Consider the following 18,409-nt stretch of genomic DNA (forward strand, 5'->3'; position numbering starts at 1 on the left):
AATTTCTGTGGGCTAAAAGTGTTGAGCCAGGCAGGAGTCGAACCTGCAATCTCCTGATCCGTAGTCAGGCGCGTTGTCCATTGCGCCACTGGCCCTGTCCCCTCGTCACTCCCACGTCCCTGCCACGCTGCCCCTGTCCTTCCTTCTGTGGAACAGCCTCTGCTCCCACCACAGACCCCACAGCACACCCAGCTCAGCATCCAGCAGTGAAGGACGCCCTGGACCAGCAACCCCTGACCCCAACCCCGTTAGTGCCTGGTCCTGGCTCTTTGCTTTGCCTTTGGATTGAGCTCAGCTGCTCTGTGTGTGTGTCCTGCTGTGGGGACACATCTGGGTGACCTTGTCAGAGGTGAAACCAAAGTCAAGATAAATGATGTTCCTCAGTGTCCACTTGATTACCAAAGAAATCATCTCTTCAAAGAAATCTATTCTTTTGGTCAAGGGTTGTTTGCCTTTGGTAAATCCTTGGCCTTCCAGTCATTTTCACATCTTTCCTCCATTTGGGCTTTCTGAAGTACTGTTTCCACAGTGTTCAGGCAGACTCAGAGCTGTGATTGCATAGACTAGAGCTTTCCAGATGGTCTTTCTTAATATTCTAGGAAAAAATCTTTCCATGTTGATCATCAGAAACTTGTCCCTTTTTCCATAATCCTGCACAGAGTTATTCCTCTTGATTTTCCTCCAGATTTTCCCTGGACTGACCATAACACCCCACATTACCCTGACAGGCAAACATGTCCAGGTCCTCCAGAAGTGACTGAGCCTGTAGCTAAAAAGTTTCCTTCCCTTTCCTGAGGAAGACATCACCTCCTTCTTGAGGTAAATTATGGCAAACACCAGCCACAACACAACCCCCACTGCTTTCATCCCGATCCATAATTTCCATCCCGCACAGCTCCCTGCTCAAAGGAGAGCTCTGGGAATCATGTTCTCTGTGCCCCTACACCCTGAGCCCTGCCTGTCCCACAGAACAGCCCCCCAGAAAAGCAGAGGGGTGCCAGTGGTGCCCCTGACTGACCCCGGTGTGATTTGAACACACAACCTTCTGATCTGGAGTCAGACGCGCTGCCCTTGCGCCACGAGGTCGGGGTGGAGGGTCCAGGGGCCTGGGATTGGCCACTGGGAATGTTCTTTCCATGGAGACCACCCTGGGGTGTCCCTGCAGCCCAGGAGCAGGGCCGTGGCCATGGAGGGGCAACCTGAGGGGAGGGTGGCCAAGGCCTGGCTGCAGAGACCAGTCCAGACTGCAGGATGAAGGTGCGGGGTGGGATGAGGGGACCTACAGGGTCAGTGAGGGCAGGAACCAGGTTCAGGGATGCTCCAAGAGAGGATGGGGGCTCAGGGGAGAACCCAAGGCGGGTTTTGGCTGTGGACCCAGAAATGGTTTTGGTAGAACTCCCATGGGCTCAGGCCAGTCACGGCTCCTGATGTCCTGCCCCATCCTTCCTGTGCTGGCTGGGAGTGGCACCTGGACCTCCTACAAGGAGGGCAGGACATCCCACCAGTGCAGGCAAGGCCCAGCACCAGCCCCACCTGCCCAACCCTTTCCTCATGGGCGCTTAGGGCAAGGCTGCCATGGACAACAGCAGCAGTAAGGAGGTGAAGCTTTCCTTAGCCCTCTCCAACTCCATTCCCAACTTCATTCCCACCCCGTGGGAGACATGCTGGAGACAGTCTGCTGGGTACCAGGGTGTCTGGAGAGGGACAATACAGGCAGGGGCTGTGGCCAGCAGTGCAACGGGCAAAGCACCAGGAAACTCCTCCCTGGCTCAACCTAATCCTGGTAAGAGCAGAGCTCTCACTATTATAGTTACAGGGATTTTAAACGTGAAAGAAACATTATGAAATTACATGAAGTTAGAAAACATTAGCTTTATAGTTAAACACTTACCCTGAATGCAAGCGACTCCCTCCAAAAATTCGATTCCTCTGTAAAATTTGATGCCTGAAACCAAATCCCATCCCTGCTCACCAAACATATCAATAATCACCATACATTTACTCTGGGAATTACCAGTGCTGAGGATGGAGCAAAGAGGCATTTCCTCTCGCTTTTACCTTTTCGCCTGAGCAAACCCTGCACCACGAGGTCCCTCCCTCCTCCAGCACCTTTTCCCACAAGAGGGAGCCAGGAACCAGCTCACAGGCTCCGTGGGCTGTAAATCAAGCTGGAGATTAATTATGTTCAGTGAAGGATCCTCCATCCCAAGGCCAGACTGGAAATCCAGCTTGTTTCCTTCCTGGAAATACATGTTTTTTTCCTCCACAGCCCAAAGTTTTTGTCTATTCAATCCCAACGGTTGCTATTAGATTTTCGCCCCACATTTTTTCCCTGCTGACCACCCCCAGTGGCAGCTCTCCTCATCCATCCTGCTCTGTAACTCCTTCCACTGTTGTAAATAAAGTCAGGCTTTCAGCCAGTTCCAGGACCACTTCACCCCAACTGCAGTCAAATCCTGCTGATTTACATTGCCATAACTCAAATCTGGTTAAGTGCTTTGGAAAAGCAAATGCTTCCCATAAATTCAGTGTCTCAGGTATTATTTTCAGAGCTGTCCCATGACTGAAAAACTTCAAAATGAAAGAGAATTCTTCCCTTCTCAAAAAAACTCCCTTGCTCAAAGAGATGTGAGTCCCAGGCCAGATCAGAAAACCCTCCAGGGATGGGGACTCCACCACTGTCCTGAGCAGCTGTGTCAGGGCTGGACAGCGCTTTCCATGAAGGAATTGTTCCTAATATCCAATACAAACCTCCCCTGGTGCAGTTTCAGGTGATTCCTCTTGCTCTGTCACTTGTTATTTGGGAAAAGATCCACCCCTGGCTGTCCCCTCCTGTCAGGGAGTTGTGCAGAGCCAGAAGGACCCCCTGAACCTCCTTTTCTCCAGGCTGAGCCCCTTTCCCAGCTCCCTCAGCAGCTTCTCATAAGAGATCCTTAGGCAAGGAACTTCCACTGTGTGTAAGCATTTCTTTTGTGATCCATATAAAACATCTCTGTCCTGGAAAAACCTGGGAAAGTAACCCGGGAAAGGAGGAGAACAAGAAAGAACAGGAGGAGGAGAACAAAGAAAGTGCAGAGGTATTAAGGTAGAGATGGTACTTGAATTTCAAAGAATTGGGTTTTTTTCTGGGATAATTTCTGATCTTTATTTGAAGTGATGTATAAGCACTTGTGTTCTGACAGTGAGGACATTCTGGAAATGATGGAGAAGGACTTTGAATATGAGATTACACTCCTCTTCCACCAGATTGTTAACACACTTGAGGTTTTGAATTTGTACTTCACCTCCCGTGGACATAAAAATTTTAAAGACAAACATTTCCAGTCCATCCCTACATATTTTGTGACTTAAAAAATAATTGTTGAGAAAGCTGAGTGTCTGCTCCAATCTGGCAAACTACAATGACAGATCCTGTCTGAGAGCTGAGATGAATATCCCAGCTAGGATCCCCTGGATTGGTGGGAACCTGAGCCAGCTGAAGGGTTCTTGTTACAGCCTTTGTTTCATCCCTGTCCCCGGAGAACCTGGAAATGGACACAAACACTTCTCCTTCACGACTGGATGGCGCCTGCAAATTTGCAAAGGAAAGGGAACAAAGAAAGCAGGGAGGCAGACAGAGAACAATGCACACGGCTGAGGGGGAGGTTTGTATTGTTGATATCAAGGCTGCTGGGTCAGAACGACATCAATAAATATCTTTTGTAGAAAGAGGCTGAAGTAAACGATTGGGGGAGAGCCTGAGCTGTCAGCTGCCACTTGCATGTGTCTGTTGATATCACTCAAACTCCACACAGGCAAATGCTGAGGAAAACTCGTGAATCTCACCTGTCATGTGCTCCTTGTGCACCTACGAGGTTGAAGGTGCTGCTGATGACCCCTGAAAACTGATAAACTGCACTTTGTGTATCATAGAAACATGGAATGGCAGAAGGGCTTGGGATGAAATGGATCTGAAAAACCATCCCATTCCATTCCCCTGCCATGGATGGGAACACTTTCCACTAGACCAGATTTATTTTTTTTCTTCACAGCACCTTTCACAGGAAAAAAACCCACAACTATTTTTTATGTTTGTGTGTGGAATGATTGTTATCCTTTATTTCTTTCTCTTGGGAACAGATGTTGCATCACAGGACAAGCAGCAGGATCAGATATTCTCTGTTGCCCAGAAAAGCTGTGGCTGTCCCTGGATCCCTGGAAGTGTCCAAGGCCAGGCTGGACAGGGCTTGGAGCAGCCTGGGATAGTGGAAGGTGTCCCTGCCCACGACAGGGGATTGGAGTAGATGGACTCTAATGTCCTTTCCAACCCAAACTATTCTATTATTCTTTGATGATTCTATGATATTCCAGCTGCCTCCTCTCCCATCAAACAATGGTTAATTTCCTCCAGATAATCCATTACCAACCACATGGATATTTCAAGTTTATGATGCTCCCTGGATGAATCCATATTGATCCCAGCAGCCTTCCCAGTGGTCAGGCAGGGAGGCACAGCTATTTGTCCCCTTGTTTTTGTGCCCCTGAGCCATTGTTCAGGTTGAGCTGTGGGCAGAGGTCAGGCTGTACCTGCTGCCCTCCCCTGCCACCCCTGCCAAGGTTCCCTGGACAGCCACAGCTGCTCCTACTGCCCTATAAATGCCAGAGTGATCCCTCCTCCCCTGCTCAAAGATTCTGGCACTGTGGCCCTGTCTCCACGCTGCAGCTGAGACCTTCCACCATGAAGCTCTTCTCCTGCCTCATGGCTCTCCTGCTTTTCCTCCTCCAGGCTGTTCCAGGTAAGGGGCAAGCCCCACACTGGGGGTTGCCTGTGTGGGAGGTCCAGCTTGCTCGTGTGGTGGTGCAGAACATTCTTCTCATCTCCTTTCCTCAGAGCAGTTCCTTATTTCTCAGTCTAGATGCAGAAGTGAAAATTAACCTATGGTGAGCAGGTACCCACCAGAACCTCCCCACAGAAGCCTCTGCCAGGTGTTGGCTCTTATGACTCTTTGAAGTGTCTTTATGCCACTTTCTGGCACTATTGGATGGTGGTGCCATAGAAATCACCTCCACTTCTAACCCCAGGGTTAAAAATTGTCCCCTCTCTGCAGGTAGAAGAGAGCAGAGGCGTTCCCTGGTACTGTCCAGGTTGAACTGCACCACTGACTTCAGCTCTCTGAATATTCTGGTTCCCCTTCCTCAGCCCTTCTGCTGCACTGACTCATTTACTGACTGTGTTTTTATCCCACCTGTTCTTCATGCTTAATGAAACTCCTCGCCTTGGAGAAAGACTTCCAGAGAAAGAAGGAACTGGGAAAACTGCTTCTTCCTGTTTATTGAGCCAGATTCTGCTTTTGGGGGTTTTTATAAGTCATAATTTTATTTTCAGGGCATGTGCTGACCATGGTGTCCCTTGCATGTCCCTGCAGCACTGCAGTCCCAGAACTCAGGAGCATCCAAGACTGGGCTGTCCCTTCCCATTATAGCATGAATGGCCAGAATATGTTCAGAAAATTGCCATCAACCTCTGTGTTTCACTCCAGTTGTACAAAAACCTTCCTTGGAACGCTCTGAGGTCCCATGAGTTCCTGAAAACTTCTGGGTTTTGGGGGTCATTTGTGTCAGATCCCTAACTGGGGTCTGGGGGGTTTCAGCACAAGGAAGACCATGAGAATGAGCTGGGAATCCCATTGTCCCTGTAGGTCTCGGCTTGCCCAGAGACACCTTGCGTTGTTTGGAATACCACGGCTACTGCTTCCATCTGAAATCCTGCCCAGAGCCGTTTGCTGCCTTTGGAACTTGCTACCGGCGCCGCAGGACCTGCTGCGTTGGTAGGTGTGGGAACCCTGCCCAGGAGGGAAAAATCTGGGGGGAAATGGCTGAACTCAGACACCTCCCACTATCCCAGGCTGCTCCAAGCCCTGTCCCACCTGGCCTTGGACACTTCCAGGCACGAGGTCTAAGCCATCTCTTTCCATGTACAAAGATGGACCTGTGTGTTCCTCCACTGACATCTGTGTGGAGCTTTTGGGGCTGGCCAAAACAACCCAAAGCTCTACCTTCAGCTGGAAAAATAAAATAAAAGCTTTGGCCCACAAAGAGTCCTCCTTCCTTGGTAAATCTTCCTGTAATCATCTGTTTAGGGACTGCTGGGCTGCACCCACCCTGCTGTGCTTAATAGGTGCCAACTGATCTCTTACTGTTATTTTATCTAAATCCTCCCAGAACTGCTTGGTTTTGGTGCTCCTCAATAGATAATCCTCAACATAAGTCATTAATTAATATATACTTTAGAAACAACTGTGCTAATCTATAAATTCCTCTGATCCAGCATCCTGGATCAGCCCATGACCAGAACTGGATATTTCCTCACAGTTACTCTGTGTTATGTAAAGTGACCACAACCATATCATTACATTTCCTTATATATTACTGTGGCTTTCATGAAATTGCAGCTCAGGATTTTTAGATTTAGGCATCCTTGTGTTTTAAAGTCCTTATTGGATTTCTCCCCCACAAGTTAGGAATTCCTTCCATTTCTTTTAAAACATCATCCCTCACGATTTTATTCAGTGACACCTACCTGAGATGTAGTTATTCTGCATCCATCTTTTTCATAGCTTTACAATATCCCTCCCTCAGTTAATTCTTTTCCAAGCTGGTGGGTCAAAATTTCCTCCTTTCACAGAAGTGCTGGGATAAGCCCCAAAGGTCATCTTTTTGTCTTTGCTTTTTGGAGACAAGAGCACCACAACTTCCCAACAATTTTTGTGTATGAGATGGTTTGGATGGCAGTGCCAGGTTTCCAGGTTTGACTTAAACCCTCTGAATTGCAGACACGACATCCAACTTCCACATCTGCCAAGATGAGGGGGGCCACTGTGTGCCCCCAGAAATCAAATGTCTGCAAGAGCAAGAGGGACTCTGCCCTCGCAGAGGATGGAAGTGCTGCACAGAAGTGTGACAAAAACCTCGTGGGATTGCAGAAAACCATGGAAATGAACAGCCAAAAAAACAAACAAGTTTTAATCCAAGTGTTGTAGATGTGTCTGGTGCTCTCAACATGCAAAGTGTGTAATTAACTAGAGGTGATGTGTTTCTTTATATAAAAAAAGGCAATAAATGCTAAATAAACAGGTATAACTGTCATTTATTTATGGAAAGAGGCAGAATGTCTCTCTATTACACCCATGTGCAGAATTACACAAAAATTTGCTGTTGCATCCTTGGAAACCCTAACCCCTAATCCTTCTTACCAGCCTAATCTTATTTACCATGTTGATTTTACGCTTGGATGCTTTAGAAGACTGAGGACACTTAATCACAGAATGATTAAGGCTGGAAAAGATCTCCAAGGTCATCGAGTCCAACCTGTGGCCAATCCCCACCTTGTCACCCAGACCAGAGCACTGAGTGCCACGTCCAGTCATTCCTGGGACACCTCAGGGAGCAGCTGAGGGAGATGGGAAAGGGGCTCAGCCTGGAGAAAAGGAGGCTCAGGGGGCCCTTCTGGCTCTGCACAACTCCCTGACAGGAGGGGACGGCCAGGGGGTGGGCTCTGCTCCCAGGAACAGGGACAGGACAACAGAAAATGACATCTAGTTGTACCTGGAGAGGTTCAGGTTGGACATCAGGAGGAATTTCTTCATGGAAAGGGTGGTTAAGCATTAAAACAGGGTGCCCAGGGTAATGATGGAGTCCCCATCTCTGAGGGACTTTAAAGACAGATAGATGTGGAATTTGGGGACATGATTTAGTGGTGGTTTGGGAGAGCTGGGGAATGGTTGGACTCTATGCCCTTGGAGGGCTTTTCCAACCTAAATGACTCTATGATTCCAGTTACATTGTTCTGTTTGGCTGTTTCTTTTAGGGATAAAGGGACTTTCAGCCTTGCTCTTTCACTGTCAGTTTCAGATGTGTTCACAGAGCAGTTTTGTTACCACAGCTGAAGGCACAGCAAACAGCAGGGCCAGGCAGGGCAGCTGGAATATCACATTTTACAGCCAGAGCTGCACACCCACCACAGATTTACCACCACAGGGTGCACTGCTGAACTAACAGCTCTTCCACCAGCACTGTGTGGAATGAAGCCTCCCAAATTCCTCAGAAGCCAAAGCTCAGGGAAAAAAAAAAAAAAAATAACACAGAGGTTTCAGCTGGAGAAAAAATTCACAGGAGCTCAGATTAAAAATCAGCCCCAGCCTGCATCCTTCTCCTCCTTGCACATCCTCAGTCTTCCCTTGCAGGTTGCTTCCCTCCTCCCTGTCCAAGGGATTTTACTGGCTGCAGGTGAAGGGCAGAGGATCCCTCTGAGAGTGTTTTTTTCCAGCTGGAATTCTACCAGCCCAAAATTCCAGCTGCCAGGGAGAGGAATCAGGAAATCAAATAACCAGTGAACGTGAAAAAAGTCGACATGGTTTGGAGCAGCAGCGCTGGGTCAGAACGACACGAAAGGGTTTCTCAGCAGCAAATGTTGCTCCAGGGACTGGGATATAATTAACTCCTGCCTACTCCTCCCCTCTTCCCTGATGCCATCCAGCATGCCAGCAGCACACAGAGGCTTCTGCGAAATCTCACTCCCTGCCCTGCAGTTTTCCAGCAGAGCCAGAGGAATGGGGATCCTTGTGCTTGTTTTCATACTCATCTCCCTCACCCAGCACGGTAAGACCAGGAAGGCCTGGGGTGGTGACCAGGACATCTGGGAGCAGGGGTAATCTTTCTTCACTGTGTGATACTGCAGGTGCTGAGGAAAGGTGTTTTCTGGGTGGGAGAGTGGGTGAGGTACTTTGGGAAAATTCACTATTTAATCCCTTGGGGGAATACAAAAAATGAGCAAGGAAAAAGCTGTGAAAATGGGCACATGAGTGAGCTGGGAGAAGCCCTAAAGGAGAAGCCCTGGGAAAATGTTCCTGCCTTTTCTCTGCAGTTGGCTCCTTGGCAGGGGAGGACAACCCCTCTGACCTCCATTGCACGGTCTTTACCAACATCCTAGAAAAAACAACTCCATGATAAAACATTCCTTGAGGCAGGTTGGCTCAGCAGCTTGGGGTTTTTAACATAGATATCTAAACCTGTCTGTGGGATAGGGATCCTGGGTGTGCTCAAGCTGCCCAGGCCCTTTGTGTGCTCCCCTTGGCCAGGGACATGGTGCCAGAAGGAGCCCCATGAATTTTATCCACTAATTTGCTGCTCTCTCATTCAGGAGATGCTCAGGGACCAGACAGCTGTAACCACGGAGGGGGCTTGTGCCGAGTGGGAACCTGTGTTTCTGGTGAATACCCGGCTCAGTACTGCTTTGAACCCATCATTCTCTGCTGCAAAAATCTGCTACCTGCCACCACAGGGAGCTGAAGGTTTCCAGAGCAGCCAGCTGCAGCACATGGAGAGCAGCAGCCTCCACTGGCACGGCACGAGCAGCTGTTGGGAAGGAGATTTTGTGGTTTCTGTGACTGTTGTTCCCCTAGGAGAATATGGCTGTGGATTTGCTCATGAACTCCTGAATGCTTTGGTTTTGCTGTAATTTTTTAGGAGACACTGTGACAAGAAGAAACTGAGGCCACACAAACAATTTGTTGCCTTTTTGGGACTCTGATTGTTACCTGACATGCACAGGTGAAAAGTTGTTTTTCCCCTTACCTGAAACCAATAAACCTGAGGTTTAACAAAGCAGCAAGTGCCCACCTGTGGGTCAGCAACGCTGCCAGTAGTGGGATGCCACTGACCAGGAGTGACCACAGCATTCCCCACCTCCCCAGAACATCAGAGGGACTCTGCCCCTTTATTTCACTTCACAGAGAAAACAGCTGCAATAGGGAAAGTCTTTTTGGCATCACTTTTGGTGCAAAATGCACCTGGTTTGACATAAAGGTGAGTGTGGTCTGTGCTTCCCAGGCAAGATCCACCCCCATCCACTTCTCCTTTCCAGGCTGTGCCAGGTGCTCAAGGCAGTCACGGATTCCCAGAAAGGTTTGGGTAGAATGGGACATTAAAGATCATCTCATTGCACCCCCTGCAATGGGCAGGGACACCTTCCACTATCCCAGGTTGATCCAAGCCCCATCCAGCCTGGCCTTGGACACTTCCAAGGATGGGGCAATCACAATTTCTGAATTTCTGGTACAACTCCTTTCCATACTCACTCAGCCCCAAGGAAATCAGTCTCTTTGTCCCTCACAGCTTTCTTCTATGAGCTCCCTCAGCCTAAGTTAATTTTCTGTCCAGATCCACTCTCAGCCTTTCTGTGTCTTTTCAACATAAAATTTTGACACTCCCCTGCCTTTGCCAGCTCCTGGTCTCCCTTTCCAGGTAAAATATTTCTCTCTGGGTCAATCATTTCTGTGAAAGCGTGGAAACAATGATGTAATGAGAGAGCTGTGCCAACCAGCTGAGGCACTGGGCAGATGGAGCCAGGGAAAAGTCCTCCCTGGGACATGAAATTCTTGTTCTGATGAATCAAATGGGAAAATTCCTGCTGACCTCACCAGGGTCAGGCCCCAGTGCCAGAGGGCCAACAATTCATTCATCCAAGCGCCTCCGTTCACTGATGAGCAGCCCAGTTACTCTCCTCGGGTCGCCACTGGGACTCCAGCACACACAGGGAGATGCCAGCGCTCCCCTGGAGATCCCCTGCAGCTGGATGAACCCTCAGGAGAGCCAGATTACCCAGAGCTGGCTGTTGTTTAGGGAGCTGACTGTGAAAACAGGGACAGGGCTGAATCCAGAGCCAAATTCCGTCCCATTTCCAGCCCATCCCTCTGACGCACTCTGATGTACGAGGACAGCACGGGGAGGGGTTTGAATCAAGGCACCTCTCCAAATCAAACAGTTTATTTCTCACATTCATCCACAGGGTTCATTATTCGTGCCCCTCACCTGGGAGTGCTCAGCCATCGTGGTTACAGCCTGCTCTCCTAGGGGAGTGAGGAGTGGGCTCTTGCAGCCCACCTGGCACATCTCCCTCCTAGCCACTGGGCCTTCTGCCCCTGATGTGTTCTGGACCTGCTGGCCAGTCCACCAGGAAAGGTGGAAATGCTCAGTTTATAGGGAATATTGTCCCTCTGGCACTAATGGGCATGCTCACAGTCACGGTCCTGCTGTCCCACTGCCGTGTGTTCACTTGTTTGCTGATCTGGATGGAAATAACACTTAAAAAAACCCCAAAACCACAACCCAACAACAACCAAAAAAATAAACAAAAATCTGTCATTACTTCTGCCCAGTGAATAAGATGAACTGAATTCCCTTCCAGTCTCACACAGAGGAAGGAGAGAGAAAGCACTGAGGATACAGTGGATGGTGGAGAATGGCACTTCCAGACCTTATAAAACTGTTTTTTGATGTGGTTTCTTGACCCCTGAACTCACCTGGGGCAAAGCAGCCAGTTCAGCTCATGGGGAGTTGCTTAAATAGCAGCATGAGCTGGTTTGGTGTAAGAGTATGACAGGGAATGCTGCTTAAATTAATTAAACCCCAGTTGGAGTATCTTGTAACACTGGGGAGGAGGAAGAATCATAAAATCATCATAGAATCCCAGAATGGTTTGGGTTGGAAGGGCCCTTAAAGATCATCCAGTTCCAACCCTCTGCCATGGACAGGTGAAAACCGAATGAAGGAGAAGATTTTTGTGGGAAATTCTTGATTGAGCTTTGAACTCCAATTGTCTGTGCCTGATAGAGCTCAGAAGGCTACAAATTTGGGTTCTTTAGTACTATCTCAGTAGACCTTTACCTAAAAGAGATGCAAAAATCATCCAGACACCTTGGCATGTATATTTGGGATCTTTGCATCCATGCAAACAGCCAGCATAGAGCTCTACCCTCAAGCCTGTCAACCAGCACAAGCCTCCTGGATAACTGGGGATTTTAGCCCATCAAAGCACAGCATGGATTCCCTCAGTGGGATTTGTTTGGCAAAGAGAGCCAAATCCTCCTCTTCTGCCCTAAAAACGTCACTGTGATGTGGAATCAGGAGCAGGATGGTGTTGGATGGGCTCCTCCTTGGGGAACCTGAGGTGCCACAGCCATGAGCAGCCCCTTGGAGCCAGGCTGTCTCCTACATCTCTGGCAGTCCCACACAACCCAGTGCAACCCCTGGGTGCCTGGATCATCCTTCACCCCCAGGAGAAAGGGGGTCACATTCCAACATCCCACCCACGTCCACCTCCTGTGGGGTGAAAGAAATCACCACAGCCCAGCTCCAGGGTGTGCTGGGGAGATAAAATAGGTCAGGATTCACAGGCTGTACCTACACGAGTAAGTCAAATCATGTGAGGCTCTTTGTGGCTATTCAAACGTGTTGTCAGAAAATGAATTGTTTTCCTTGGCACCGTTTGGAGGTGGGCACATGCCAGGAATGATCCATTACTGACACCTGGACGTGGCCCTGCACTGGAGAGGAGAAGTTAATTGTACCAAGTGTGTTCTGACCACCTTCTGTGGGGCAAGAACCATCATTTCTTGCTGTGTCCAGCTTTAGGGGCCTCAAGGTAAGGCAGACATGGACCTGTTGAAAAGAGTTCTGAGAAGGCCATGAAGGGTGGTCTGGAATGAGACCCATGGGGGGTTTCTGGAGTAGGGCTGAGCCCAGAGCTGAGCCCACAATCATTTCCTCACAGGTTGAACTGCAGGGTTCTATCAGTGCTTGCTTGTTTGGCAAAATGCTGCCGGTGGGATTGGGAGTAAGAGGTGGCATCACAAGCTGCCAAAACAGTTCATTCACACAAGGACTTGCTCCTGATGGAAAAAACTTATCCCAGGATGCATTTAAAAATCAGTCTTCTCAGGTCCTGGCCCGAAGGCAATGAAGTCAGTGGAAACATCCCTCCTGTTTGGGGCCAGAGAGCAGATATACATTGATTCAACTCCTCCCAGCCCCAAAACCTCTCAAGCACCCAGGAGCCAGTTCCTGTGCCACGTGTCTGAGCACAGATCAGCCTTTGTGCATGGTGAGCTCTGACAAAAGACATCTGCTGGCAGGTTGGGAAGCAGGGGAGGGTGGGAGGCTGCTGAGCCAGCCCCAGTAGGCTCATCAGAGGCCAACACGGCAGGACCATGCCAAAGGGAGCCAGAGCAGCTGTTGTACAAACAGGACAGAGATTTCCTGCCCCCGTTTCTGGAGGAAATCTGGTGTTTTGTTGGTACTATGTAGTCCTGGACTTCTTTCCCAAGGAGTGTTCTGCAACTCAACCCATGTACCACAGCTGCAGAGCAGGGGTTTGTGGTGGTGTGGAGGATGCAGCCTGGTCCCCATGGAGCCTGCAGCATCCAAACAGCTCCAGGCACAAATCACCCTCTGCGTGGTGCTGCTCCCACCACGGGAGAGCAGCTGAACTGGAGACAAACACCTGGAATTTTGCCATCCACCACTGGGAACACCCTGGCCACGTGCTCCACATCCTCTCTGGAGAGCACCAAGCCATCTGCACACACATGTTCAGACACTTCAGCTCACACACTCAGGGCAGGGCACTCACAGGAGCATCCAGACACTCCTCCATGTGTGGACGGTAGCTCAAGAACTGCCATCTCCTTCCTGCTGGATAAGCTCTGCCCTAATTCTTTGCTTGGGAAGTTCTTCCCTGGGAGGGTGGGGAGGCCCTGGCACAGGGTGCCCAGAGAAGCTGTGGCTGTCCCTGGATCCCTGGAAGTGTCCAAGGCCAGGCTGGACAGGGCTTGGAGCAACCTGGGATAGAGGAAAGTGTCCCTGCCCATGGCAGGTGGTGGAATGGGATGATCTCTAATGTCCCTTCCAACCCAAACCTTTCTGTGATTCCATAATTCCATGAAATCCCACTTCACCATCTCTCACATTGGAGATGCCAATCCTCAGAGGTGCAGGGGGGGTTTTGTCTTCCACCCAAGCAGTGCCACCAGCACTTTTCCAGAGGCTCACACACATCCTTGCATCCAGCTCTCCCCCAGGTGGGTTTCCAGATCCATCTCCCTTTCCCAGGCTGTGTGTGGCCGGGACAGGACAGCCTGGTTAAGAGCTCAGTGTCCCCTGCTCCAAAGTCCAACTGGTGAAGGCCCCTTTATCTGCACTGTTTGATGAAGGTGATCCTTGCTCTGTTCAAGCAGCCTGAAGGACATGGGGTTTGCATTTCCCAGCACTCCCTGGCATCCAGCCTGCAAAGAAAAATCCATCAAGGTGAGTTCTGAAGGGAAAAGGGAAGATTTGGTGATGGCCTCTGCTGCATCATCACTGTAAAAAAAACAAAAACAAACCTTTATAAAGTTTCTATTTCCTCTTTCTCCATTTGTTGTTGGCTGGGGGACATTCCTGCTCGCTGTTTGCTTTGTGTTGTTTTCCCAAGTTGAAATGCAGCTCTCACCTCTATTGATTTCCTGGAACTGACCTGGAGAACTGGGACAAACCCAAGAGTCTGCCAGGATCCCTGGGAGAGCTGTAATCCAGCTTTCCTAACACCACTGAATATCACAGGGAGGTGTCCCAGCTTTCCCATTAAGTACATAAATGGATAAAATATTCAATTGCCACTTCTTCTTGACAGTTGTAAACAAAACCTTGGCAAGCATCCTCTCTGCAGCCTGGAAGTTGGGAAACTGAAACAGACCCATGATTTTTTTAAGGATCCCATTATTTTCAAGCCAGCTTTGTGTGTTGGGGAGTGCTGAGGAGGAGACTCTGGATTTTTTCACGCCTGACTGCGTCAGTGCTAAACACAGAGAGTGAGAGCTGGAAATAAAAAAATAAAAAAAACAAAAACAACAGACCAGTTTGATATTGCAAACACTTGGATTGGATTTTAACATCACATGCTCGAGCCTACAAACACAGAGCCACACTGGGTCAGTCCCAACATCCTGTCTCCAGCAACAAGCAGTAGCAGACTCCCCAGTGCTCAGTGTGATTGTCAACAAAACCCTGAATTTTTTACCTCTTTTTGGTGTTTTCCCTTCTATTTTTTTTCCTTTATTTCCCCTTTATACTTTTTGTCTGTAACACGATGTGACTGAGAGCAGGAACACCCCGTGCAACTGTTTGCTGTCGTGTTGAAACGCAGCTGAGATTGACAAAGTTCCCTCCACTCCAGGAGAATTACACAACCCCCCTGGCCACTATAAATCCAGGATTTCCTTCTTCTTCCTCTCTTTAGGGCCCTTCACTCCTCCTCGGGGTGGAACCCCACGCCGAGCCATGCGGGTTCTCCAGCTGCTCTTTGCAGTCCTTGTCATTCTCCTCCTCCAGGGCGCTCTGGGTAAGGACAAAATTCTCACAGGGGTTCCTACAGGACTGTGGAGAGAGAAAAGGTTCCTGCCCCAAGGTAGAAGAGGACAAGACAGGGCTCTCAAGTCAAGGCTGACCTAACTTGTGCTTCCAAGGAAAAAATTTCTCCTGAGATGGTCTCCATGAAGTTCCTGGATGCAGCTGTCCTGAGTTCATAAGGTTGTGCATCCCCTCCTCTCTGCGCCCTCAGAACTCACCCAGAAATGCTGGGCCTAAGCCAGGAACCTGAGCTTTGCTCCTGACCAGGATAAAACCTCATCCTCCACAAAACAAGGAGAATCCCACTAAATTCTCCAAGAGTGGAATAGAGATGTGGCAAATGCAGGAAGATGCAAGAGTGACCAGAAGGTTGAAGGAGGTGACTTTTGCTCTCTGATCTGATCTGGGTAAGATCCCACCTGCAGAGCTGCCTTCAGCTTTGGGATCCCCAGCATCAGAAGCTGCTGGAGCAAGTCCAGAGGAGGCCACGGAGATGCTCCAAGGGCTGGAGCCCCTCTGCTCTGGAGCCAGGCTGGGAGAGCTGGGGGTGCTCACCTGGAGAGGAGAAGGATCCAGGGAGAGCTCAGAGCCCCTTGCAGGGCCTAAAGGGGCTCCAGGAGAGCTGGAGAGGGACTGGGGACAAGGGATGGAAGGACAGGACAAGGGGGAATGGTCTTAAGCTGAAGGAGGGTTTGTGCAAATTAGATATCAGGAAGGAATTCTTGGCTGTGAGGGTGGTGAGACCCTGGCACAGGTTGCCCAAAAAGGTGTGGACCCTCCATCCCTGGAAATGTTCACGGCTAGGTTGGGTGGGGCTTGGATTAACCTGGGATAGATAAAGGTGCCCCTGCCCATGGCAGGAGGTTGGAAGTAGATGGTCTTAAATGTCCATTCCAACAGAAATAATTCTGTGTATCTTTGATTCTATAAAATAAAGACCATATTTCAGTGGGAAAAAAACAGGGGGAAAGGCAGTTAATTTACCTTTTTTGATTGTTTTCTTCTGGGATTTTGGTTTGATAGGAAAATATTCCTTGGCTTGGCATTTTCTCTGGCTGCTTGTATACATGTCAGAGACCCAGGTTTCATTCAGGTGTAAGGTCAATATGATGTTAGCAGGACTTTGGTGATATCACATTTGCAGAAGGCAAACCTGATAACCAGGCAGAAGAAATTTACTTGCTTGGCCTATTTATGCTCTTATTTATTTAACCAAAGTTCTTGGGACAACAAAGGCAGAGAGAAGGGTTTGCCCACTCCACTGGTGGTGAATCCTCCAGAACTCCCAAACTAGGTGTTTCTGCTGTGTCTAAAGAGAAGCATCACATGCCCTTTTAATCAAAACAGCAAAAAATTTGAAAAACCCAAGCAAACACAAACCCCAAAACACCAAGAAGCCAAATAATCTCCATATGGAACAAGAGGTGGGACATCTGCTCCGAAAGGCATTCTCTGCCTTTTGATGCTGTCCAACCTCACCTATCTCATCTAACCTAACACAGCTGACCCAAACCTGGCTGTCTCACCCAGGCCAGTCGTTAGGAGACTCTCAGTGCTTGCTGGATGGAGAAGCTCCTCCCAAGCACATCTGATGCTTACCATGGAGGAGGCTGAATTTCCCTGTTGCCGACAGAGAACACCCAATTGCTCAGCCACCAACACCAGTAGAGCTCCCAGTAGGTTTTGGGGCTCTGAGTATGTTTCACCTCTCCTAACCAGTTCTCCTGTCCTCTTTCCCCAGCAGCCAGAAGCCTTTCAGACAGCCAGCAGTGCAGAAGCAACCGTGGCCACTGCCGGAGGCTCTGCTTCCACATGGAGCGCTGGGAAGGGAGCTGCAGCAACGGCCGCCTGCGCTGCTGCCGGTGACAGCGGCCACACCAGGCAGTGTGACAGCCCCAGGAGAGCTGGCCCAGTGATCCTGCAGCCAGAAGTGTTCACAGAACCTGCCCTCGGACACCTCCGTGCCTCCACTTGTAGCTCGGTTTGTCCGCCACCAATAAACCTCTTTGTTTTCTATGTCCTGCTGGGTCTGGAGTGCAGCAGGGATTTCCCCTCTGATATACCACCCTGCCTGACACCCGGGGGCTGAGGGTGCTGGAGGTGCAATGGGGCATCCAAATCACCTGCACAAAGGTGGCAGATGTGCTATAGGAGCAAGGGGTGACCTTCCAGAGAGGCAGCAAGAGAGGGATCTGCTGGGCTGCTACAAGCAGTTATGAAGCCTCTCTTTGAGCCCTTTCCTCCACCTCTGTCTCAGTCACTGCCTTTAACAACCTCAATTTCTAGCTCTGTTCAGAAGAGGCCATGGCAGGATTCATCCTCTTCAACGGGATGGATCCAAGACAGAGATATGATTTTCCCTCCAGAAGTTCCTCTACCTCTCTGATAGCAACAGAACGAACCTGGGTGGGTGACTCAGGTTATCCAACCTGATCTCCTTGAATGTCCCTGCTCATTGCAGGAGCTCTGGACTGGATGGCCCTTAAAGCTTCCTTCCAACCCAAACCATTCCATGATTGTGATCCACCTCTGTGACGAGGTAAAGGTGGGTAAGGCTGAGAAATCCCCACGGGGAAAACAATTCAAACAATTTACCCTGTCTCACAGAGAGTGTGGTGGGTTCTGCATCCACCCTGCTCCTGCATGGAGCAGTTCCCAGGCAAAGCCTTACTTCCATAGTGCAAGTTATCCCAAACTCAATCCCAATATCACCTGAGGGGTACCACTGCCTCTTGTCCTGCACAGGCTGATTTATTGAGTAGAATTATGCATAGGAATGAGCCAAGGCCAAGGTCACTTCCAGCAGTTCCTCACCAGGGAGTAAGAGCTGCTGGCTGTGGACTGTTGTTTACTGAAGGAAGGGGAATTTCCCACCCTGGTGTGCTCTGGAGCAGGACCCCCAAAGCAGGTCCTCACCTTGGAGGCGATGAGGTGGAAAAGAGGTGGTGTAGGGTGAGCAGGAATAGAGATGTCTTGGAGCTGTCAGTAGAGAGATGGCTTGAAAGGATATGAAAATCTCAGGAGAAAAGCTGTAAGATTTATCTCTGGAAAACTCCCAGTGTGGTACTTAGGGCATGGAAGAAATAAGGTGGGCAAAATTCCCACCCTAAAACCCCCAGCTGCACACCTGGCTTCAACCATCCCAGAGGCACCAGTCTTGCCCTGGAAGAAACCAGTTAAACCAGTGACCCAGCTGTGCCAGCTGACA

At 49.5% G+C, this 18,409-nt stretch overlaps 2 protein-coding genes, 1 long non-coding RNA gene and 2 other non-coding genes across 6 annotated transcripts; 3 read left to right on the forward strand and 2 right to left on the reverse strand.

Annotated features, from left to right (window-relative positions):
- Positions 1 to 22: 22 nt before the first annotated feature.
- TRNAR-ACG lies at positions 23 to 95 on the reverse strand. Its single transcript has one exon. It is a non-coding gene; the product is annotated as a tRNA-Arg (tRNA).
- A 919-nt stretch (positions 96 to 1,014) lies between these two features.
- Positions 1,015 to 1,086, reverse strand: TRNAW-CCA. The gene has a single exon. It is a non-coding gene; the product is annotated as a tRNA-Trp (tRNA).
- A 3,286-nt stretch (positions 1,087 to 4,372) lies between these two features.
- Positions 4,373 to 7,108, forward strand: LOC107201426 (gallinacin-11-like). The gene is made up of 3 exons (XM_015620631.2): positions 4,373 to 4,775; positions 5,679 to 5,807; positions 6,813 to 7,108. Exons 1-3 carry the CDS (start codon positions 4,718 to 4,720, stop codon positions 6,938 to 6,940), a joined length of 315 nt encoding a protein of 104 aa, XP_015476117.1. The 5' UTR covers positions 4,373 to 4,717; the 3' UTR covers positions 6,941 to 7,108.
- Positions 7,109 to 8,221: 1,113 nt separating this feature from the next.
- On the forward strand, positions 8,222 to 9,645 carry LOC107201190. The gene is made up of 2 exons (XR_001520082.3): positions 8,222 to 8,637; positions 9,179 to 9,645. It is a non-coding gene; the product is annotated as an uncharacterized LOC107201190 (long non-coding RNA).
- Positions 9,646 to 14,006: 4,361 nt separating this feature from the next.
- LOC107201159 (gallinacin-13-like) lies at positions 14,007 to 17,217 on the forward strand. Of its 2 annotated transcripts, none has more exons than XM_015620363.3 (3): positions 14,007 to 14,121; positions 15,092 to 15,193; positions 16,943 to 17,217. In XM_015620363.3, the coding sequence occupies exons 1-3, from the start codon at positions 14,022 to 14,024 to the stop codon at positions 17,065 to 17,067; spliced, it is 327 nt and encodes a 108-aa protein (XP_015475849.1). In that variant the 5' UTR covers positions 14,007 to 14,021; the 3' UTR covers positions 17,068 to 17,217. The 2 variants fall into 2 exon arrangements, with proteins under 2 accessions (XP_015475849.1, XP_015475850.1); XM_015620364.3 differs by having other exon boundaries at positions 16,946 to 17,217.
- Positions 17,218 to 18,409: the final 1,192 nt, after the last annotated feature.

This window comes from Parus major, chromosome 3 (assembly GCF_001522545.3).
Source record: "Parus major isolate Abel chromosome 3, Parus_major1.1, whole genome shotgun sequence".
In the NCBI taxonomy this organism is placed as follows: domain Eukaryota; kingdom Metazoa; phylum Chordata; class Aves; order Passeriformes; family Paridae; genus Parus; species Parus major.

Coding starts and splice junctions, on each gene's coding strand:
- LOC107201426 (XM_015620631.2), top strand. CDS start 4,718: ATGAAGCTCTTCTCCTGCCTCATGGCTCTCCTGCTTTTCCTCCTCCAG. Junction 4,776..5,678: donor CCTCCTCCAGGCTGTTCCAG/GTAAGGGGCAAG, acceptor TTGTCCCTGTAG/GTCTCGGCTTGCCCAGAGAC. Junction 5,808..6,812: donor CCGCAGGACCTGCTGCGTTG/GTAGGTGTGGGA, acceptor TCTGAATTGCAG/ACACGACATCCAACTTCCAC.
- LOC107201159 (XM_015620363.3), top strand. CDS start 14,022: ATGAAGGTGATCCTTGCTCTGTTCAAGCAGCCTGAAGGACATGGGGTT. Junction 14,122..15,091: donor GCAAAGAAAAATCCATCAAG/GTGAGTTCTGAA, acceptor TCCTCTCTTTAG/GGCCCTTCACTCCTCCTCGG. Junction 15,194..16,942: donor CCTCCTCCAGGGCGCTCTGG/GTAAGGACAAAA, acceptor CTCTTTCCCCAG/CAGCCAGAAGCCTTTCAGAC.